Source organism: Neomonachus schauinslandi, chromosome 5 (assembly GCF_002201575.2).
Source record: "Neomonachus schauinslandi chromosome 5, ASM220157v2, whole genome shotgun sequence".
In the NCBI taxonomy this organism is placed as follows: Eukaryota; Metazoa; Chordata; class Mammalia; order Carnivora; family Phocidae; genus Neomonachus; species Neomonachus schauinslandi.
In genome coordinates this window covers 16,337,272-16,361,096 of record NC_058407.1, presented here as the reverse complement: position 1 = coordinate 16,361,096, position 23,825 = coordinate 16,337,272, and the positions used below count along the sequence as shown (strand labels likewise).

General features: G+C 48.8%; 1 protein-coding gene across 1 annotated transcript in view; it reads right to left on the bottom strand.

The window, feature by feature from the left end:
• Positions 1-2,109: 2,109 nt before the first annotated feature.
• The window catches only part of NUAK1 (NUAK family kinase 1), a 70,852-nt gene continuing 49,136 nt past the window's right edge, over positions 2,110-23,825 (bottom strand). The window contains exons 3-7 of the mRNA XM_021687373.1: positions 21,935-22,086; positions 19,281-19,346; positions 9,904-10,023; positions 7,785-7,917; positions 2,110-4,978 (exon numbers count right to left, since the gene is read on the bottom strand). Of these exons, the coding sequence (XP_021543048.1) occupies positions 3,825-4,978; positions 7,785-7,917; positions 9,904-10,023; positions 19,281-19,346; positions 21,935-22,086 (1,625 nt within the window). The 3' untranslated portion in view covers positions 2,110-3,824. The remainder of the gene's footprint in view (positions 4,979-7,784; positions 7,918-9,903; positions 10,024-19,280; positions 19,347-21,934; positions 22,087-23,825) is intronic.

The following is a 23,825-nucleotide window of genomic DNA, read 5'->3' as shown; positions in this document are numbered from 1 at the left end:
TGGGTCATAAAATCAGGGAGAAAGCTAGGCTACAAAAGGAGGAGGAGGAGAAAGCCGGTGTGCAAGGAGGAGCAGAAAAAAGGGCCTGTCATTCTCTCGGCTCCTCCTCCTCCAGTTCTCATTCCTGCTGCCCTGCTAGCTGCATTTCCCTTTCCAAAAACTTCAAATAAATTCCCCCTCTGTGCCTGAGCTAGCTTGGGTGGGTTTCTGTTACTTATACCCACTCTGTCACTTACTTCCTTAACTAAGAGGAAAACAACCAAATAACGAAGCAAGGTCCCAGTTCAGTTCAGTTCATTGCAATTTATTTAATTTAAAAATAAAAACGGAAACAAAACAAAACCAAAAAAAAAAAAAAAAAACAAAACGAAACGAAACGAAAAACAGAACAAAAGTCAGTTTCCAATGAAAATACAAACACTTTGGGTGGTTATCCAGCTTTTTCCCCCCTGTAGGCTGTTCTGGGCTCAAACCAATCAAATGAACAAAAACCAATTTTGACTGGAGCCATAAAGCATGTTGCACCAATTAAATTACACCAATATATTATTATAATACCTTTGAAATGTCTTTCAGACCAATAAATAAAAAAAAGACAAATTCAAATAAAAAAGTCAACTTTTATTACCAAAACAAAAAAAAATAGAAATTAAATAAAAGTCACAACACGGATTTAAAAAAAAAAAAAATGTGCAGTCAAGTTTTTTTCTCTCTCTCTCTCTCTTCTTTTTCTTCTAGGAATGATACCATGCCAGTAAATCCCTACAGAACATCTCCAGTTTGGCAATAAGCAGTCAGTTGATCATTCACATTTGTACTCAAGACAGCAGACCAGGGCGACACTCCCCTGAATTTCCCCCTGGAAAGTGCTCCCCATCATCTGAAGAAGTAGCGCCTTATAACAGGGATGGAAAGTCAGGGAGCACCAGCATTTTCATTTCGCCTAGGGTCTTGAAGCACTTCCTGAAAACTGATCATGCCTTAAAATTTACCTGTAAAAAGAAGTATAATTCTACTCCTTTGGCAGATGTGTAAACTAAGACACAGAAAGGCCCACAGAGGCCAGGAAAGGACCAGGAGAGCTGACATGGAATCTCCTGCTTGGTCCACCAGGTCATAAAAGTGTCTCTCACTTGTAATTCCATGGAAATGAATCAAGCATGACTTCCTGGGTTGGGGATTGGCTGGTAGGGATGATAGCACTTAATCAGGAAGCAGGGAGCTACGCGTCAGGGCTTTTGTCTCTAGTCCAGGTTTTTCCTTGAAAGGACAGAGTCAATACACAGTATGTAGAATCAGAGGATGTTAGCAGAATGTCAGAAGCAGGCAGGGGGCCTGAGAGATGGGCTAGTCGCCCCCCCTCCAGCTCTCATTAAAGGGAAAACTTAGCTTCCCAAACACTGCAGGTGCCTCAGGCCACCATCTAGTTAGCAGCACAGCAGGACTCAACTCAGACCCTCGTCCTCCACGGCCTCTGAGTGGAGGACAGTCTTTGCCACAATCCACTGTCTGGGTTGGTGGACAAAAGAGAACATGCATGTGTGGGGTTTTTCGGGGGGGAAGGGGAGAAATAGAATGATTTTCCTTAATAGTGTCATTTTAGAAGGATGGAAAATACTAAACAGACACAATCACTTGGCGAAAGGAAAAAAACACATCACCCAGTAGGTAGGTGTTATACCTTAGGCGTATTGACAGCTACGAACTTGGCCAGCTGCCATGCATGCGGGACCAGCAGTGGGGCAATACGTGCTGTCCGGAACAGATCACATAAAATGAGACAAGGCATGGGGAGCTTGGAGGCTGCAAGATGCCCTCCACACACCCACACTTCCCACACACACAATTTGCTAACTACAGAGTTTTTTTCCCTTTGAACCTATATCGGAGCTCAGGAAGGAGGTGCAATTGAAAGAAAGAAAATGGAGGAGCTTCCCATAACACACCACTCAGCTTGACCTGAAGGCATGCACAAAGCCACAACCCCAGAGCTGGTGACAAGGGGAGAAATGGAGCCATCTCCTTAGGAAAAGGACAGTTTCACTCCAATGAATGTTCTCAGTGCCTTACGGTGAATTCTTTCGCATCTCCCTATAACTGTTTGTTGTCTGTTGGTTTTCCCAAAAATACCCACCCCCCCCCCAAGACTAGTCCTCCTTATATATTTTTGTGGCTAGCAGAGGTCGACCATCTTGAAACAAGTCTTTCAATTTGCCCAGGCCAGTAGGATCTGAAGTCATCCCAGATTCCCCAATGAGACCATGAATTCCAAACCCAGTATCTGAAGATGTCCCTTTGTGGGACTGACATCTTATCACCTGTAATCTGGGTGTCTAGAAGTTGAATACCTAGTTATATTACTTTTTATGATAAGAGTCCTGCTATACCTCTTTCCTGCCTCCTCCAGAACCATCTGGCTGGCTTCTTGGGAAATATTCCCTCTTCTGTATGCTTCCTCCCAACCCACTGTGCTCTTTCAACACCTTATTCATTTGAATGGGTGGAACTTTCTTTTCCCCCAGAGTCTAGGACTTCAAACCCATGACAGAATCCCTAGATATGGGGGGAGCACCTTATGCCTACCTTCCTTTCCTCATCCAAATATCCCACCTACACACTAACTCCCTAGAAGCAAACTCACCCGCCTCTGTGGATTCTACACTTGGTGGATGGGGAAACCGTTTGCTATTAGTAAACAGGGTAAATGGTTGAGCCAGTTACTCCTTGGAGACTGTGGACAGCGTCACATCTGATTCATGCAGGTGAGAACCCAAGAGGCAGCATTCCAGTTAACAGTGAGATGTTAAAGAAATTGACAAGTTGCCCTCTTGCTGGTGTGCATCAATTTCCATTCATCTGCACAAAGACCACAGAGGGTCCCAAGCTCTGTTACACACCAGAGTTTTGACCTCTGACACCACCATTCTTTTCCCTGTCCATCCTCGGGAGATTGTGCTGAAGAGCAAGGCAGACATCAGGAAAGAAGTGGGAGACAGCAAGAAGCCCAAAAATCACCACGGGCTGACTCTTAAGTCCTTAGCAGTGTTCAGAGCATTCTCACTCTGCCCGAGACCCTGTCTTCCATTCCAGGTAGAGTAGCAAATTAACAAAGGCCACGTGAGTGGCATGAAAGACAAGCATAGATCCCACAGGATGCCTCAACCCAACACTTTCAAGGCTTAGCCGTGTCAAGGATGGCCACCGCATGGCATGAGTGCTACTGCCCCCCTTCCGTTTCCCAAGGCAGCCATTGCTATTCAATCACAGCACTCCTTCCCATGCGTCTAGGCTACTCACACCAGCACACCCAGCAGCCACTATCAATCAATCACCGATGCAAGTTCAGGTGGCTGAAATCTACTTGCCAACCCCATGCAGTCAGACCAAGCCAGCTCATGTGAGGAGGGAAGAAGCAAGTTCTGAGCTCATCCAAGGCAGATGGCCCCAGTCTCTCTTGCCCTTCCTCCAGAAGCATTTGGATGACTTTTAGGGATATGTTCCCTCTCCCATATGCTTCCTACCCACCCTCTTCGTGCTGGCCAACACCACCTCCCCTGGACAGCTGGTCCTCTAGGAGGTGCCACAAAGTAAATGCCAGTTAGGACCCAAATTCTGACTGGCAGTTGGCAGGACTGGCAGAGAGCCCACTTCTCCCTTTCAGGTGTTGGCTCAAGGCTGCAAACTGGGCCAACCAAGATGGCACCAATCCTTTCTCAGCATATTGTCACAGGCCAGCAAAGAGGTAACCAGCTCACTAGCACAAGTCATTGCTCCCACGCCTCCCCCGAACCCACCCACAACCCAGCCCCACCATCCCCGGGGAGCTAGTTAAGCTTGTTGCAGATCTCCAGCGCTTTCTTGTAGACCTGAGTCACATCGTCCATGTCCATGAGGAGGGAGAAGCTGCTGTCTCCCAGCCGGTTCCGGTACCGCTTCAGGTACTGGGGTCGGGGCCGGTTCTGGAGCCCCTCAAAGTCCTGGATCTGGAGGAAGTTTTCAGCAGAGACGCAGCTGCGGATGCGCTGGCGGGCAGGGCGATTCTCCTGCAAATCCAGCAAGTCGAAGGAGTCGCTGGACAGGACGCTGTCGTCACTGATGACGCTGGAGGGCCGGCTGTAGCTCCGGGAGAGGCCCTCGGCGGGGACGCCGGGCTCCAGCAAGGATTCCAGTGTGGGCATTTCAGGGCTGACGAGGGCCGGGTCCGTGGTCCCTGCTGAGTACTTGCTATTGTGTTTCAAGATGCCCTTCCTGCGGCACGAGAGGCCGTGGGACGTCCCCCTGGTGGGGTCCGGGGGGCTGGGGGAAGGGAGGCCACTGCCCAGCCCGTCGTTACTGTCCAACAGCTCCGAAGACTCACTGCGCTCCGGGGACGAGTAGTAACCTGACTCTCTCTGCTGGGTCTTCTTCAAGATGCCCTTCTTGGGCATCGTGGCCGACTGCTTGGGGCTGAGCTTGCCCGGCACCTCCGCCTCAGGGGGGCTTGGGAGGGGCACGGCGGTCCGGCCCAAGTCGGGCTCCATCTTGAAAGCAGAGGGTAAGGCAGGGCTCACGACGCCTTCGATGAAGCCAGTGCTGTGGGAACGATGTTCACTGTTGCTTCGCTTCTTCAGGATCCCTTTGGGCCTCTTGGAACTCAGCTTGGATGGGCTCTCGGGCACCGAGTCCTGGCCGGACTGGGCAAAATCGTTCTCTTTCTTGGACTTTTTCAGGGACCGCTGCCGCTCCAGCATGACCTCGGAGGCCCCGGGCTTGGCCAGGCCCTTGATTTTGGCTTCGGCCTCAGCCTGCAGCCCTGTGGAACGGTGGTGCCAGTCGATGATGCGAGCCAAGAGCGGCGACTCGGAGTTGTGGAGCGCATCACAGTCACAAACGCTGCTCTTGTAGCCCCAGTTCACCCACCAGTGGTTGGCGATGTCCTCGATGGTGGCCCGGCGATCGGGGTTCACCATCAGCATCCACCGAATGAGTCCTCGGGCGTCTGTGGCACAAGAGAAAAAGAAGGATGCGTCACATGGAAGCCTTTGGCCTTGACGGGGCTGACGCTGCAGGGGTGAGGGGACACGTGCACTCTGCCAGGAGACCTGGTCCTGCCACACCAGGAAGCAGGAGCCAAAGCCTTCCAGACGGTACACGGAAAGCATCATCGGGACACAACCACAGGCCAGGGCACGGTCACACCCTGGCATGTTTTTCCACAGAAGCGAAGGACTGTTCTAGAACTACCGAGCTCTCCATCAACTCAGATCTTCATTAAATGGGGAAGGCCAGGGAACTGGAACAGATTTCAGACCCGACCCCAAGCAGGGCCCCACCATTCCTTCGGTGGATATTATTTTACCAAAAGGGAAACCAGGGGGAGGTGACCCTGGCTTTTCTGTAGTCCTCCAAGGTGGGCTTATATAAACACGCAGTGCTCAAGGTCATGGGGAAAGTGTGTCGGCATGAAAAGGACATCTAAGGCTGAGACGGTGAGAAAGAGGCTCCTTATCAAAGAGGGAAAGAGAGAAGGATGGCACACGTGGGCAGTGAGAGGTGCCATCCCCAAGGCTGGCCTTACCCCAGGCTTTTGCCAGGTGCTGAGACCCACGCCCAGCGAGCTCACCTCCTCTCCCTCTCTGACGTAAGCTGCAGCCTACCGAGCCGTCAGCTCAGAGAGCTCATCTAGATCTGCTATCCGCTTACGGCCTGGCTGAGACATTCCATGCGCACATTTCGGCTGCCAGAGAATTAGGGGAAAGCCCCGAAGGGATGTTGAGGAGGCCACAGGAACCAACTGACTCTCACAGCTTATAAATTGACTTATAAGATTAAACTGTGCTCCCCCAAAGGGAGGTGAATTATATCCTGGGAAGGCGCCACCTCCCCCTCAGCCACTTATGTGGGCTAATGAGTAGCTGGCAGGGGTCAGGCAATGAGATCAGGGGTGAGCTGCACCCCTGAAAAGTAACAGGATGTTCCTTCAGTCATTCAGTAAATATTTTCTAAATTCCTGCAATGTGCCAGGAGCTGTGTTGGTACTGGTTGGGTCACCTGAAATTTCTCAAAAAACAACAACAACAACAACAAAAAACAAAAAACAAAACAAACAAACAAACAAAAACCCAGGCTGGTCTATTGAAAAAAAAAGAATGCGTATGCATACGTATATATATATGTGTGTGTATGTATTCATTATTCACAGATTCTGTATTATAAATTCTCCTGCTCACTAAAATGTATTTGTAGCCCCAAAATCAATACCGGGCACTCACTCTCCCTGTCATTTGTGTCCATTTGCAAAGTGGCAAAAAATTTGAGTCACCCCCAGCGCAGCACGTATGTTCCCACCTGAGGTCGAAGGAGGTGCCGCCTCCCTGCCTTCTTGTTTCCACTCTCATGCTTTAAACAGGTGTACTTCTCACAGCCTGTATAGTCCATGTTTTTCACACTTTTGACCTTTTTGTTGGTGATTTCACTGTGTAAAATGGCCCAACGTGCTAACTATGGTTCCCAAGTTCGAGTAGGCTGTGATGTGCCTTACGGAGAAAGTGCGTGTGTTAGATAGGCTTCGTTCAGGCATGAGTCACAGCGCTGTTGGCTGTGAGTCTGATGTGAATGAGTCAACGGGATGTTTTAAATGAGGTGTCTCTGGACAGAAATATACATAACACAAGGTTATATATTGATCAGTTGACAACAGTACTGTGACCAGAGCTCGAGCCCTGTATTTGCCCCAGGAGCAGTGCGGTCTCAGTATTCACTCACTCCGTGCTCATAGCAACTTTGTGAAATGTAACTACCGCAAAGAATGAGAAATCAGCTGTGCGTGTGCACGCGTGGGCAGCATGTCTACATAGGAAGGTCTGCGTTAACTACTTTCCAAAGATGACCATGTGGACACACACTTTCCATCCACACCTCACATCATCCTAGCAAGGGGTGGAGCTTATGATCTTGGTTGCCTTGACCCATAGAGCGTGGCAGAAGTGACATTATCTGCCTGCCCAGCACAGAAGGCTTGGAAGCTTCTTCTTCCTCCACCTTAGAGCCCTGAGCTGCTGTGGAAGAAGTCGAGGATTCCTCCTGGAGAGAGGGGCCTGGAGAGGCATCTCATGGAGAGGGAGCCCACGTGGAGGAGCACTGAGCAGCTGTCCCCCAGTCAGACGCAGCCCAGCTGCCATCCAAATGTCACGGTAGGAGCAACCCAAGCATGGCCAGAAGAGCTCTAGCCAACCCAGGGAATGGAGAGACAGGGTACCTAGTTGTTCTTTAAACCATCAAGTTGACTCAGGGCGGTGGGGGAGGTCGGGGATAGAGTTGTTATAGCAATAAATACTGAATAATGAAACAGCGCCCATGGGCCATGCCCCTGGCTGGGGGCACAGTGGTGAAAAAGAGCAGTTGCCACCCTCATGGCCCTGAGTTTAATGAAGGTGGTTTATATAACCACGTAGACTAGAAAGGACTTCATGTGGTATCTCTTCCAAAATGTGAATTTATAGTGGAGAAACTGAATCCACATGGTAAGGGACTTGCCCAAGTTCACACAGCAAGCACACAGGACTCCTAGGTTGCCTGGTGTAGAGGACATTTGTTCTAGAAATTCCATTTGGGAAGGTTTGGGCAAAGCAGCCTAGCAAGCCAGCTTTGCCAGAAGGCAAAAATCTGGAGAGAAAAAGAAGAGGAAAAGCAGGAGATTCCTTGCAGATGTTAAAACAAAAGCAAAAAAGTGTGAGCTACACACTCAAAAAAGGGTAATAAGCCAACCACTCCCGCTCAATCCCTGAGCCTCCAAGGGCACGCACCTGACGGCTGCGTAGGCTCCCGGTACTCTCCGCTGCTGATCTGCCGAATGAGGTTTTTGTGATCGAAACCATCGAAGGGCATTGTTCCGTAAACTAGAGTGTAAAGCAACACGCCCAGGGCCCAGCTGTCCACCTGGAGCAGAGAGACGGGACATACAGGAGCTCAGAAGCAGGTTCCGGGATGCCTTCCGATCCATTAGATCACAGACTGTGAGCAGCCACCCCCAACGACCCCAGGAACTGAATTTAGCACTCAGCGGATGGGTTCCCACTGCAGCCTGACAATTGATACGTGGTGCGGCTGTCAGCTGCTGCAGAGCCCGACCTTTCCATCTCAGAGACCAAGAGTCCCGATCTGTGTAAGGACTTTCTTAAAAAGATCATCTCCTTGGATCCTCAGTATGATGTTGTGAAACAGGGAGGGCCTGAATTATTTTCAACCCCATCTGACAGATGGGAAGACTGAGGCACAGGAAAGCTAACTGATTTCTCCAGAGCCCCTCTCTGCCTCCAGGATGGGTGCCGGACTGGGACACGGGGCTGTTCACTGTAAATCCAGGCACCAATGCCTTCCTGCACCTTCTTCAAATGGATCAGGGGCTGCCAACTCAAATGCTTACAAGAGCCAGGCACGCAACCAAGATGAACAAAGCAAGAGAGAATGTGGGGTACGACGTGGGAGTGCATGGATCCACCTGATGGAGGCAGCCTCCCCTTGGCTAACTGCTGCCACACAGTAACGTAGGCCCGGCACTGCCAGATCCTTTCGGGAAGTCAGAAACCAGACTTTAATGCAAAATCTCCCAATTATTGAATGTTTGGTCCATTTTCTTTTAGAAAGACTAATGTGGCCAGATAAAGCATGTTTGCTAGCCAGATCACAGGCCGCCAGCTTAGAACCCCAGAAAGAGATCATCAAAGATCAAAGAAACATTCATTACCTATGATAAATGGACAGTATCAGGTTTCTAGAGTTTTGTAAATGGAATCCAATGTTCCTCCCTTACATTCTTATTTTAGAAAGACTTTCTCTTCACTGCAATTGGTAGAGGCCCTTGGCATCCTTCTCTTCACCCTCCAGCCCTGCCTTCAAACACTCTCCAACAGATAAATATTTGGAGGGAAACATTTCAACCCACTGAGCAGCTGCTCTTTAAAGGATAAGGAGTGGATGGATCTCTCTGTAAAGAGAACCATCCTTTTAAAGAGCATAATCGCTCGCAACTCACCCATTTTCAAAATAGCATTTCCACATACACATCTCTTACAGTGGTCCTGAGAGCTTTAAGCACATAAAGAAATGCATTTCTCGTGCATTAGAAGGTTCGATTAAAACTGTATTTCCTTAGCGGAGCCTGGGTGGTGCAGTCGGCTTTGAGCATCTGCCTCTTGGTTTTGGCTCAGGTCATGATCTCATGGGTCATGGGATCAGGTCCTGCAGAGTCTGCTTGGGATTCTCTCTCTCCATTTCCCTCTGCCCCTCCCACTCCTGCTCTTTCTCTCTAAAATAAATGAGTAAATCTTAAAAAAAAAAAACCCTGTATTTCTTTAATCAAAGATACATGCTGTCAAAGATATATGCAAAAAGATATTCATTGCAGAGTTAGGGGGTTTTTGCTTGTTTTTTTGGTTTGTTCTAACAGGGAAAAACTGAAAACAATCTGTCTAAATCTAGGTAATTGATTAAATTATGGTATATTCATAAAATAAAAATTATATCATCCTCAGAAACCACGTTTTTTAGTAATAACAAATTCAAAATATGTCACAATATAATTTTAAGTCAATAAAAGACCACATGCACATATGTATACACGTGTATATAATGACTGCCATTATTTTTTGAAATGCAGAGATCGACACTGGAAAAAAGTCTAAAAGAAAAGTGGCAAAAATATTAAGTGGTTATCTCTTGTGGGGAAAATTGCAGGTAACTTCATTTTCTAGATTTTTCAAATTTTCTCCCACGTGTCTATATTGTGGCTTTTATAATCATATAAGGAAAAGCTTTCTCCACTTGCTTGCCTTTTTGTTTGTTTGAAGTATTTCTTATATCCAGTTCCTGCCCTCCCTCCTCCCTTTGCTCCCCCACCCCCATACACCCCAGCAACTTGCTCACCTCTGGCCCCCGGTAAGGTCTCCCATTGACAATCTCAGGAGAAGCGTAGAGTGGGCTCCCACAAAAGGTTTGCAAGAACTTGTCCTTCTGGTACAGGTTGGAAAGCCCGAAGTCAGCAATCTGCAAAGAGAAGCAAGACCCAGAGAGGCCGGTTAGCATTCCAGGGGGTACCTACCTTGAATCATCTGAGCACTAGGGCACCTGGGTGGGTCTGCCAGCTGGGTCACCATTTTTTCTCCAGTCCTTAGTCTCCATAAAAGAACCACTCCACCCACAGGACTGGGCCAGTGACTCCCAGCCACAATCTTTGGTGTCCACAACAGATTCTGCTGGATCTGCACACATGTTCTCTTACTTACTCAAAACCGCTCCCTGCATGGACTTGACCTTCACTTCAGTTTAGACCCGCTCTGAGAAACAGCCACAGAATCACAGCCTTGACGTTTCCAACGCACAAGACAGTACACAGCTATTAATCTGGGAAGTGCCCATCTGTAGCCCCCCTAAAATCACATTGCACCCACAGTGACTTTCGAAAAGTCACACTTTGGAAAACCGTGACTGACATCACTGATACCAACCCCTTCTCATCCAACCCCTTCTCATCCCCAGAAGTCTATTTTGCCAACCTCATGAGCCCAGGTGAAATCTAGGACCCCAGAGTCCTAGATTTTGAGTCACCATATATCAGCCCAAACTCTGCCATTAGCCATCTGTGTGACATGGAAACAGGTCCCTTAGCTACTCTGAGCCTCAGTTTAGCCACCAGAAAATGGAAACCCAGGATCCTTTCCTGTTCTGGACCATAGTATTAGTGTGAGAAGAAAAAAAAAATCAATCACTCAAGATGAGACCATGAACGTAAACCTTTAAGTCTTCAAATTCCATACAAATGCTCTACCTAACCCTGCTTATTTCGTACTGCACACCCCTTGGAATCACTCTCTTCTCTCCTGGTTTCTTGAAGCGTTTTATTCATTATCCTTTATGGCAGTACCCTTCCCTGTGTGAGTGTATGCAGGCGCGCTTGTGTGCATAAGTACATATAATCACATACACACACGTCACATATATACATACGTATGTACATATACACATATGTAGCATATATAAACATACACACACACATATATAAATAATAAATTCTCCTTGCCCATTAAACTCTGAGTCCCCTGAAGCAGGTAGCATGTTCCACATTTTCCCTCATCTTTGTGTCATCCACTGTTTAGCACCTGCCCCCACCAAGAAATACTTGTCACTCGAACAGGCAAAACACTTTGAAAAGCACAAGACAACTAACAGAATATGCAGAAGAAGAAGAAACTTAGTCACCACTTATTGAACAACCTCCAATGATCAGGCCCTGTTCTGAGCGCTTCACCCTCTCTGATCTAAGCCCATTTACACAATAATGTGAATATACTTCATGCCACTGACCTGTACAGCTAAACATGGTTAAAATGGCAAATTTCATGTTCTGGCTATTTTGCCTCCATTTTTTAAGCAGATCAGGAAAGTGGGGTTTAGGGAGATGTGATGAGGCATCTCAGGAGAGCTGACTAGCAGGCAGCAACGTAAAGCCGTGCCTCCAAGCCTTCACTCCAGCCTCCTGAGACGAGCCACCGTGGGCTTCTGCCATTCTCCGTGCGGATTTCCACTGGAGGCTTATAAATAGGCTGAGCAATTCACATGCCCAGCGAGCAGCCCAGCCCCGATGGTGCTGAGGCTTTCTTTTGAATGCAGCCCCAGAATAAGCCTATTCTAAAAGTCGCCCCTGAATGAATGAATGGAATGGCATTGAAAGCAGCTGGTGTATAACCAGCCTCAGAAAATGCATTCTCCAGGCTCAGATTGCATTTAATTGCCCGGAATTCCACTTTCTTAGCAAGGCCTCTGATTCACTTGCAGGAAGTTGGTTGGAAGCTTATGAAGTGTGCCCTGTCCATCAGAAAAGGAATGGAATGGCCACAGCCCGGGAGCACGTCCCAGGGCTTTGTCCTCGGGGAGCGCAGCCAAGGCGAGGCCCCAACACTGTGCGGGGCCCGGGGGCGGGGGGAGACATCCCCTTGCCACCCCGCGATGCACGATGTCCGCGGCTTCCAAATACACACACCCGTGAGAGGCACCCACCACCGCAGCGTGCAAATCCCTGCACGCACACACTCGCACCAGAGTGCTCCCAGTCCGGGCACGCTTGCTCTCTCTGCAGCCGTCCTGAGAAGCGTGTTTATGTTAGGGCCCACTCCCATCTCCACAGACTGATGTTTATCAGCCTCTCCCAGTAAAACTGTCATTTGCCGCTGACAGAAGATTCATAGAAATGTAGATTAGTCTGTGTTCTTGGCACTTCAGTGGAAAAGGAATATCAATCAACACACACACACACACACACACACACACACAGTTCTCAAACCTTGAACCACCTAAACTCGGGCGGCAGCTCTAAGATTTCACGCCCTATGGAGCCTCTATCGACTAGAAGAGCAGGAATGGCCACTGGGTATAAAACCTCTCAAAGCCTCAATTTCTCATCTGTAAAGTGGAAGTAGGAAGAGCACTGACTGCCACAGTGTTGTAGTGAAAATTAAATGATGGAAAGTATGTAAAATGCTTGGAACACTCATTGGCACAGAAAAATTGGCCTCGAGAAATCTTTGCTTCCCACCCTTAAATCCGTAATAGTAGCTTTATCAACCTCACGATACTCAAAACAACACTGGTTTTTCCATTTCAGGTAATTATTTTAAAGCTTCTTCCTCAAATAAATATACTTTTTAGAAGGGAACTGCACTAAATATAAATATTAAGTAAAAGAACACAGAAGGTTCAAGGGAAAGGCGAAAGCCAAAGAGCGAAAGAAGAGAAATTTAGGAAATTTGAAAAAGTTGAAATTGGGGAAACAGTGATTTTAAACATAATAAAACAAAATACCTGAATGAAAGTCATACTTTGCTGACACACGAGTAACCTCTGGAGAAAGGTAACTACTCTGCATTTTTGCTAATGACGGGATTGTCCCCTGCCTGCTACGGGCTCCCAATCATGTCCCCACACTGGGCTGATACCCCCATTCAGCCTGGGCTCTGGAAAGGATCTGAGAAGCCAACACTCAGGTCCTTAATTTTTGGAGTTTTTGTTATTACCAAGCCGTTCTAGAGGTGTGTGCTGCTGGATAAAAATCAGAGTTAGAAAGACAAAGTAGGAAGTGATTCTTCACATCTCCAAACAATTAGCCTCACTACAACACTCACATGCACCATGAAGACGCTGAGCTAAGTGAAGTAAGCCAGACGCGAAAGGATAAATATTCCGTGGGTCCACTTCTCGGCAGTACCTAAAGGGGGGCTAACCTCAGATCTCTGTGAATAATCGCTGTGAGCTCACTGGATGAAAAAGGAAGTATCCGGATGCTGATGGGTAAACGCTGGGGGAAAACACTCAGGAGGTCAATAATATAAGTGAAGGGCTGATGGTCTTTTGCAGTGTCTGAGAGGAAGTACAGTGGGCTGGACAGATCAGAAGAACCTGGGGCTAGCCTTGGACTTGGCCCTCCGGGGTGATGGGCGGGCCCTGCCAAGTCACTCAGTCTCCTCATCTGCAAAGTGGGAATAATCACAGAACCCACCTCAGAAAGCTGTGTGGGGACTGAAAAACAGGGATGAAAAGCCCTTGGAACAGTCCCTGTACCAGCTGATTCTAGATGATGGCAAGTCACTGCTGGTGGTTTGGTCTGCTTAACAATTATTTGCTAAGACCCAGTGCCCACCCCAGAGCCCAGAGGAATTACTGTCACCCACTTCTGGAATAGGCATGCCCAGAGTGAGAGGCTGCGCTGCACGATAAAGGATGCGGGGTTTGAGGGTTTGGGTTCAAATCCCAGCCCTACCTCTTACCAGCACTGAACTTAGGTAGTTAATTAATCCTTCCCTGCTCCAGCTTCGGTACCAGCTGGGAAATGATCGACCCCAAGCGATCTGGGGAAGCTCTTCACTGAGGGCACCTCCAGGATGCAGCCTCTCAGGGGACCCCAGCGAGCAACCTGTCACGACTCACCACGCATTCGACTCGGGCATCCCTACGTGGGTGCTCTGGCCACCACGACAGAGGCAGCCTGGCCATCGGCCACCATCGGCCACCATCAGCACTTGGAGAGTCCCTCCCAGGAACAGCTGTCTGCCAGCTGCCTACAGACAAGGTAAGGCAGGCTGAATCAAGGACCAAAAACGTGCCCTCGTGTGATGTTCTCCTAGATTTGGGGCAAATTTGGGTGGCAGCGGTAGAGGTAGAATTTATCAGGTGCCTGGCCCTTAGAGTCGGGTGGCCTTAAGTTTGCAGCCAGCCCCATTGATAATATTAGCTGCAGGAACCTCCTCATCCATAAAATGGGGGATAATCCCACCCACCCCGGTGGAGACATTCTGAGATCCAAATGAGATAAAGCACATGGAAGGTCTGGCACAGGACTCTGGCTTCTAGCAGAGGCTCAAGAAAGGTTACTTCCATTTTCCAGCCTCCATGCCCTATTCCTGTGCTTGCTGCTCCTTCCCTGTAGAAGGCCATCAGCACATTTCTTTCTGTCAAACTCCTACCCATCCTTCAAAACCAAGTTTAATCACCACTGCCTCAGGAAAGGCTTTTTGGCCCGTTTATAGTTAACAGACGCCCCACTTCCTGCTTAATGCTTCCAGAACACTACACAGGGCACTATGAGGCACATAGCAGGGCCATGCGGCCCTGCCGAGAAAGGAGGATCAGGGAAGGCTTCCTGGAAGAAGAGGCATTCAAGCTGAGACTGAAAGGAGGGGCAGGCAAAGAGCAGTGGGAAGAGCATACCAAGCACAGGGATCCATGTGTGCAAAGGCCAGGGAGCCAGAGAGAGCTCAGTGGATTTGAAGAGTGTGAGTCCTACGCAAGTTGCTTTCTCTGACCACCCTAGCTAAAAGCACCTGCGAGCCTCCGCCCTCACTCTGCACGGATTCTCTTCGCCACCAGACAATTACATTCTGTATTTATTTGTCTGCTGCTTGTGTCCCCAAGTGGAATTCTAAGTCCACTAAGGCAGGTACCTTATCTTCCTCACTCATCTCCATATCCTTCTCCTGGCCCCTTGTTACTGCTGGCTGAACAGCTTCAAGATTCCGAGCTCCATGATAAGGACCTGGAATGCCAGCATCCTGCACAGGGCCAGGTGCATAGTAGGAACTTAGTAAATATCTGTGGTCGAGTATATCCTGCCCCCAGGAGATACCCAGTTTGCTGACTGCGTAAGTGCAGGAATAGAGGAGAGAATGTGGGCATGCGTGGATACACACGTGTACACAAACACATACATAAATGGATGAATGAACAAACAAACCGATGGGTTAATTAATGCACGAATGCAGAGTTCTCACACGCATATAATCAAAGCCCAGGGGCCATATCCCGAGCTGCCCCGTTTGGCCTTGTTCAGCCTCTGAGATTTCTAGCTCATCTTAGCCCTGGCCATTCAAAGCTGCTTTTCTTGTCCGCAGCAGCGGTGATTCCATTGTCATCAGGGGCAACAGGCCATTTCCCCTCTGCCCCTCTACTCTGAGCCCTGGGAGCTCACCAAATTCCCAGCCCTCTTTGAGGAGGCGAGCTGACCCCAGTGCTTGGACCTCTTCTTATTGTAAGACATTTTTACAGGACCCTTCTATGGGAATTGTCGGCATTCCATTCTCCCAGAGAGTGGGATGTGAATCTGGCCCATTTTTATTAATTGCGAATTAATGCAATGCTGGGTATCTATTTTCGTAGACATAGGCTTACTCCACAGAGGCTTTAGCAGGCTTCTCCGAAGTACGGAATGCAACCCAAAGAAGCACATTGCTCTCATTCTTTCTGCCGACAGACTATGTGAATATTTTTAGAAGCCACGCCCTCTCGCCCTGGCCAGATAAATAATTTCCAATGCCAGATGTGCTCTTTGCAAATCAACATCAGGCTGAGAAGAGGGGAGGAACAAGCTACACAACTCACACCAAACTACAGTGACATGCGACAAGTTTAAACCAGTAGCATTTTTACAGGCCTCCCACCCTTGGAATACGGAAGATGGAACCGCGGCTAGAGAGGCACCAGAGGGGGCTCCAAGAGGGACCTGGCTACTCATATCCCGTTGCTTTCTCTGCCCGCCCCTGGAGCCAGACGCTGATGCCAAAGGCTCGCTTGAACATGGAGGCCGGTGTCTGGCCATGTGTCTGCTGCCTTTGCCGCCGGTGCCCTTTCTAAATATGTTTCCAGCGAAATGCTGAGTCAGGAAGAGCCGGGCAGACACAGCCGGAAGACAAATCAACACCAGCTGAAATGCGTTTTTAAAAAAATCTTGGAAATGCGTGTGAGATGATGAAAGAGAATTTGCCCAGAAGTCAAACACGGGAGTTCTCCTCCTGGCTGTCATCCCTTCACCCCAAACCCAAACAACCTAAGGGTACCTACTGTGTGGCAAGCACTGGGCCACACTCCAAGGAAACAGAGACACAATAAGCCCACACTGATTCCCTGCGCGTGACCTTGGGCCTGTCACCTAGACCTACAGGGCCTCCGTCATTTGAGCGAGGGGCCTGGAAAATGACCCTCAATGTTCATCAGGCTCTAGGATTCTCAGATCCTAGCAGCATCCCTTGAACAAGCAAAAGGAAGAACCCGTGTTGGGGAATGGGAAGGTTTGGTTTCTGTGTGTGTGTGCACGCACGTGTGCGTTTTACCTTGGGAAATGCCAGGAGAAGAGATTCTTTTTTTTTTTTTTTATTCTTATGTTAATCCCCATACGTTACATCATTAGTTTTTGATGTAGTGTTCCATGATTCATTGTTTGCGTATAACACCCAGTGCTCCATGCAATACGTGTCCTCTTTAATACCCATCTCCAGGCTAACCCGTCCCCCCTCCTCCTCCCCTCTAGAACCCTCAGTTTGTTTTTCAGAGTCCATCGTCTCTCATGGTTCGTCTACCCCTCCGATTTCCCCCGCTTCATTCTTCCCCCAGGAGAAGAGATTCTTAAGGAAAAGACAAGGAGGAAAAAAAAAAAAAAACCATGAGTGAAAGTTCAATTTTTATAATGTTCTGTGTGTCTGCTATTAACCTATACAATGGACAGGGAGCGCAGATGGAAGGACGTGGTCCTGGGAGCTGGGAGGCCCAACACCACTACCCCATTGCTCATTCAAATGTGCCATTCCCCAGGGCTCCTGCGGCATTGTTCCCAGCACAATTGCTTTCAGAATTCTAACTATTCTTCTCCTCCATTGGGAAATTCTATGACTCCATAGGAAGCTATGTGCCTTATCACTTCTGGGACTACATCATGGGACCAAGAGGTCACACTGTCCCACAGAACCCAATCCCCAAGCCAGAGGCTCACATTCCAGGCCTTGTAAAGACTACATTTTGTTTGGAGAGCTCCGGAGGCAGGTGGCAGAAAGAATCTGCAGAGAAAGCTACCAGGGTGGATGACACAAACCCTTAGAAATGTGCCCCTCAGACCAGCACCCAGTTCTCTAGCCGTGGCCTGGCCACCACTCCCGAGGACCCAGGCACCTTCACGGCAGCTGACTCCCTGTTCAAAGTCCTCTCTGGTGACCAACAATTGGCGCAGGGGCCTTGGATACTGAGAGTTCAGTGCTAAGTGCTCTGTGCACTAAAATCCTCACATTTGCCCTTGACTCCCCAGGCACCCTGGGCACAGGGCACGCACATAACTGCTCAGGAAATACTCACTGAGAAAATGAACGAATAGACAACCACCCCCAGAGTCAGGACTGGCATCCCTACTGGACGCACCAGAAAACTGAGACAGGGGATTCATCTCTCCAAAACACTGCCATTAGTCAGGGACAGAGTCGTGATTCAAATTCAAATCACAGGCTACCCAACTCCAAAGCCACCGCTCTTGATCTTGATCACGCACAGTGCTCAGCAGTGTATGAAGCTAAACACGGGGTATCTTGTTTAGTCCTGAACGCAAGCCTGTGAGCATCACTGTTACCCCGTTTTATAGTCGCAGAAACAGGATGAAGTGGGGTTCCCCATGGCAAGCAGCTAGGAAGCCACACAGGAGGGAATTTTCTGACTGGACAGCCAGTCCTCCTGCTAGAATAATCCAGAAAGGGAGAGACCTTGAGATCTCACTTCCCCATCCTAGGAAAAACTGCTTTGACCAACTGCTTCCTCCGTATTCTATGGACTAACACAGAAAGAGGTCAACGACTCGCAAAAACAAGAGGTCATCCTGACGTGACTTCGAGGATCCTCTCAAAGGACAATGGTAACTAATGGTGGCCGCCATGATCTGCAAACAGTGTTAATCCAAACTCGGAGCAAGGCAACAGTCTCCCTGTGATGCACCCCACCCCCTCCACTGAGCGCAAGAGCAACCAGGAAAGGGGGCGATGCAAGGTCGTTCCCATGCTTTGTCCGGGGACCAGGGATGAGGCACTAACGTCACTGGTGGCCAGTTAGAGGGATCCCCTGGTGTCAGGAGTACTGAGGCCATTTCATAATGAAACCCATGCAGCGAGCTCCGTTTATTTTGAAACCGTATTTGCTTATTTTGCAGCCGTGATCAAAAGGATGTTGAGAGTGCTCCGCAGGAGGTGCTTGAACCCCGTGGGCCAGGAGAGCTTGCTTCAACTGCAGCAGCAGCCAGCAAAAACACTCTCCGTGGCAGTAAACCCCCTCACCGGACGGTCTGCTCCTTTCCCAGCAGCACATACCACCACAGCCAGCTGCCCAGTTCCACGGCTGGTTCGGGGGCTGGGAGGGTCGGGAGAGAGAAGGAGAAGGCACGGCGCGGCAGGGACAGAAGGCTGGCAGGGAGAGAGTTCCAACTGTTACATAACCTGGGGACCCACTGGCAACTCAAGCCCTCGGGAGTCAGACACACACGGGCTCAAACCCAGCTCCACTTACTTACTGCTGTGTTACCTCGGGTTGGTTACTTAACTTCTCTGTGCCTCGCTTTCCCTATCTGCGAAATGATGTCAATAACGGCTCTCACCTCATAGGGTTGTGAAGATTAAAGGTAAGCGATAGCAGGCAAACATGACAGGACATACACACGCAATATGTTACGGCTGTAGGTGTTTTTACAGTGATGATTGCGGACTACGAGCTTCCTGAGGACAGGGACTGTATTTTGTCATCTTTTTCTCCCAGCATGAAGATCGAGGCCTGGCATGTAGTTGGAGATCGATAAATGCTGGTCGAATTGAAGGACTGGAACGGAACTGAGATGACTCCCCGCATCCACCAGCCAGGGCAGGACGCAGCCGCCTGGCTCCAAGACTGCAGCCTGGGGCACCTTGAGCAACCCCCTCCCCCGCCCTGTGTATCAATCCACCAGGCAAGAGCTTTACCTTAATATTGCAGTTGTCATCCAGCAGGATGTTTTCCAGCTTCAAGTCCCGGTGGACCACGCCGTTCTGCAATGAGAAGACAGGCGCGGACGTGAATGGGGCGGCCGGCACGAGAGACAGAAAGAGGGAGCGGGAGGGTGAGCAAGGGGAGACATTTGACAGATGAAAGAAATGCGCCAGCCCTGGTGGTCTTTGCCTCCATCCTTCAGGGCTTCTCTTACTGTCATAAGGCTCCCCGCCAGCCAGCGACCAGAGACAGGAGAGCATTAGTCACTTGCTGTGCGGTGAAGGGAAAAATGACTGGAATCCATTCTCCCCCAGAGCCTGTAAAACAGCAGGGGGATTCTTGGTCGGAATGTAATTCCACTGTGTGAAAGCAATAGAGTCACGGGCGGCGGGGAACAATGTCTGTCTGTGCTGGGCTTCTCAGGGAAGAAGCAGATTTCTCTGCTGGAGACTCAGAATGTGGGGCTCATGGGCCTCTCTTGTCTGTCTGTCTGTCTGCCTGCCCGCCCCCTTCCCCCCCCCCAGGATAGCAGAAGTCCCCCCACGGGCATTTCCTGAGCGGCTGGGAGGGAAGTTCTGCAAGACCCTCTGGGCTCAGCTAGACTCAAGGGCGAAGGGTGAAGGTGGGAGGGGCACAGGAGACCCTAGCCACTGGGCTGACCCAAGCAGGTCGCTGCCCTACCGTGTGACCTTTCTGTTCAAGCAAACTCTGGCAAGGCGGGAAGCTGGCCTGCACTGACAGGCAGACAGCCCCGCTGAGGCTGAAAAGGAGTCATTAACCAATAGGCTGCTGGTCTATCCCGCAGTAACACCTGGTGCGCACAATTCTTTGTAAAGCCCAGGGATCTTTTAATGGAATGGGGGGAGGGCATGGGCAGAGGTGGAACAGAAAGAACCAGCTACTTTGGGCTGGGCAGACAAATAGCAAGGAGTAAGTTTTTCATATCATTCAGCATAAAGGACATTTGCGACTGAAGCTCCTCTTTTAAGCAAACCAACTGGCTAGAACATCTCTGTCTTTCGATCGAGACTTCTTTAGTTCAGAATCGGCATGTTTATTACAGTTGGTGCTTTAATTGTTTATTTTCCTTTCCATTTGACAGTCCCTACCACCTCCAAAAGCACGGGCTGAGGAGGTGAAAGCTGTATGTCTACTCCTCTTTTTCTAACGCAAACCTTCCAGGATGTGTTTTGACTTCAGAAAGGCACAAACCAAGGCTCCTGGAGGAAAGATACAGAATCTAAGGTCCCCGATTTTTTTCTAGTTTTAAAGACTGGGAGCAGTTTTGGTTTATATTATTGCATTCCTAATTTTCAGAGTAAGATGGAATGAGTCTGACAAAGTGCCATTCATACAAAATCTCAAGTACTCACACACCTCAAATAATGAAAATATGATCTGCAGTCCTTTATGATGATGCCTGATGATAAAGTACAAAATACCATATGATCTGGGTCATCAGTGCTTTTCGAGTCAGCAAAGAGAAGTCCAACAGTGTTCGCATGGGTTAAAGGTTTTAGATTTGAATAATATCTTCTAGTTACTTACGGAGCCGCTCTCAATTAACTGGAATATTTAACATACCAGAAGGCGCCATGTTGCAATCATTTGAATGAAGAAGCTGACTCTATTTTGGATGCCATGCTGGACTCAAGTCACTATTGTCCTCAAAGTGAAAGACTGTTCCAGGTGTGACCATTCTGGGGGAAAGTGCGAACACGATGTTCCGGAATCATGGCTAACGTGATTAATAATGATGAAGGCTGAAATACGTCTTGGAAGTAGCTATGTACTTCATTTCCTTCTCCAGAGACAAAGGGTGGCTAACCTGGCTGTATTATGAGCACAACCCATTAGGTGTGTTGCAATAAAATGTATGTGTAGGTACGTAACCTAAGTGGATATGACCCATGCAAGGAAAGATACCGAGAGCACAGGAAAGTTCACAGCCAGTAACTTCACTCCTGGATTTTCCCTCAGGTGAATCATTCAAATGAGAGGAAAAGGTTAATGTATAAAGATGTGGATCACTATATATATTAACCGGAAACTGGAACCAGCCTTAAATGTCCAACAATCACAATAATTACAGAGAATTTTTAGTAACATAGGAACGTGTTCTGATTAAAATACTACGTGACAAGGCAAGACACAAATGTACAAATACATGCACTGTGGTACTCCGAATCCTGAAAAGGAGGAAGAAGGTCATTGGCGGAGAAACTGGGGAAATCTAAGTAAAATCTGGAGTTTTGTTAATAACAGCGCCCAAATGTTGGTGTCTTGGTTTCAACAGATGTGCTATAGTAACGTAAGCTGTTCCCATTAGGATCAAGTGAGTGAGGGGCATACGGGAGCTCTCTGTACTAGCCTGGAAACTTCACTGTACATCTAAAATTATTCAAAATAAGAGGTTCAAATAAAAAAAAAAAACCCAAATGTTAGGAGTAGGAGGAAGAAGATGGGAAAGAAACGAACAAAAATGTCAACCATGGGTTATGCCTGGATTCTGGAATTCTGGGTGATGGTGATTTTCTTCTATTTCATAAATTCTCCATGCAGGCGACAATAAACGGGTATCACCGGCACACCGTGAGAACAGTCACATGAGCATCAAGACGGTCGGTGACCCAGGCTCTGGCCATACCTTGTGACAATAGTGCACAGCAGAGACAATCTGCCGGAAGAAGTGCCTGGTCTCCCTCTCGCTGAGGCGTCTCCGCTCGCTGATGTAATCGTACAGCTCGCCCTTGCTTGCGTACTCCATGATGATCACAATCTTATCTTTGTTCTCAAACACTGCGGGGGGGGACAGCAACACACAAACACCCTGTTTATCCAACAAGCTCACTTATGACCCCAGAGGGTGCGAGGAAGGACAACGGAGATGTCACTGAGCGGGACACAACTCAGGCTGTTCCCGCCCAGGAGCTGGGCGAGAGTGTTCCAGCCAGGTGGACAATGACATCACCGCTCTTGTGACCGGACACACCTCTGCAACCTGACGGGAAAGGTGCCTCTCTTTTCTGAGGGCCCCCCACCCTTCACCAGGCTCGTTCTCCAAAGCCTCGCCCAGCAGGACGCCCCCCCCGCCAGCCACAGGACAGTGCAGGATAACACCTACCTTCTATGAACTGTTCGGTAAGGACCTCACAAGCTACTCTGAACCCAAAAATGGGTAGTTGGACTTGTCACCTCTTTGCTCAAAACCTTCTAGACTTCTAGACTTTCCATCTCACTCAAAATAAAACCCAGTGTTCCAAATTGGCCCAGCAGGTCCTGTGTGATCCCGTGGATCCATCCTAGCCCGATTCTGTGTATTCTGTGTATTTATTTAGCTCTTCTCGCCTACTACAGTGTAAATGAGGGTTGGTCTATTTCATTCACGGATGTCTCCCCAGCACTCAGAACGCTGACAGAGGGGCTCAAGTCACAATTATCAAACGAGTGAACTCAAAACTTCCTAAGTGCATTCGGACAATTACAGGAAATAATTACTATGTGCCAGGCTCCTGTAAGGTTTTGAGTACCTGACATGTACTGACTCATTTAGATCGTGCAACAAACTTTCAGGGAAATACCACTAATTTCACCACTAGTAAAATGGGGACACTGAGGCCTGGAGAAGTTCAGAGACTCGCACAGTGTGGCTGAGCCCTCCAGACTGGACGGGGCTCATCTCTGGCTTCCAGCGTGGATGGGGACCCATGATGCCACAGGCTGATGGCACGTCAGGACCACTGCAATCACCCCAAGCTGGGTTCCCTGCCTCGGCCCCTTCCCACGCAACCCCCACACCACCATGGGAATTGTTTTCCCAAATGCTTCTCTCTCCCACTTCCCTCTCACCAACTCTGACACTCTAGCCATGATGCGCACACTCAGCTGGACTAAGTTCGTGGGAGGAAGAGCCAGGAAGATGCCCACAGGAGCGGGTTCAGGGAGACCACGGAGCACAGGTACTAGCTAGGTCCTCAGCATCCCTCCACCAAAGCCACCCCATTGCTATCTGTTTCCTACTTTGGGCTTTCACTTAGATGTCCTTTGAGCAAAGAAAAAATAAATAATTGTTTTGAAACCCATCCCTCCCAAGGGACATGGCATAAAAACCTTTGTAGGGTATCCAAGATCCTTCCTAAAGAATCCCTGCCTATATCCCTGTGTCTCATCAGCTTCCACTGTTCCCCATCAGGCCCCCGACGTCCACTAATGCTGAACCATTTGCTGTTTCTCACAATCTCTGTCTCTGTCTCCCTGTCTCTGTCTCTGTCTCTCTCTCTCTCACACACACACACTGCTGTTTCCCACCTCCTCCCCTCTGCCTTTACTACCTGCCTTACCTGTGGGGGAAATTCCAACCTATCTGTCAAGACTGAACTCAAATATGGCTTCTATTTTGCCTCCCTCTGCCTCTCACTGTGCTACTCAATACTTGTATGATAGCCCTTTTAAACTGCATGGATTTATTTGCTGGTTTACATATCCATTCCTCTGCCTGGACTGTGAGTCTGGACTTTTAGATGTAGAAAGTTTAAAAT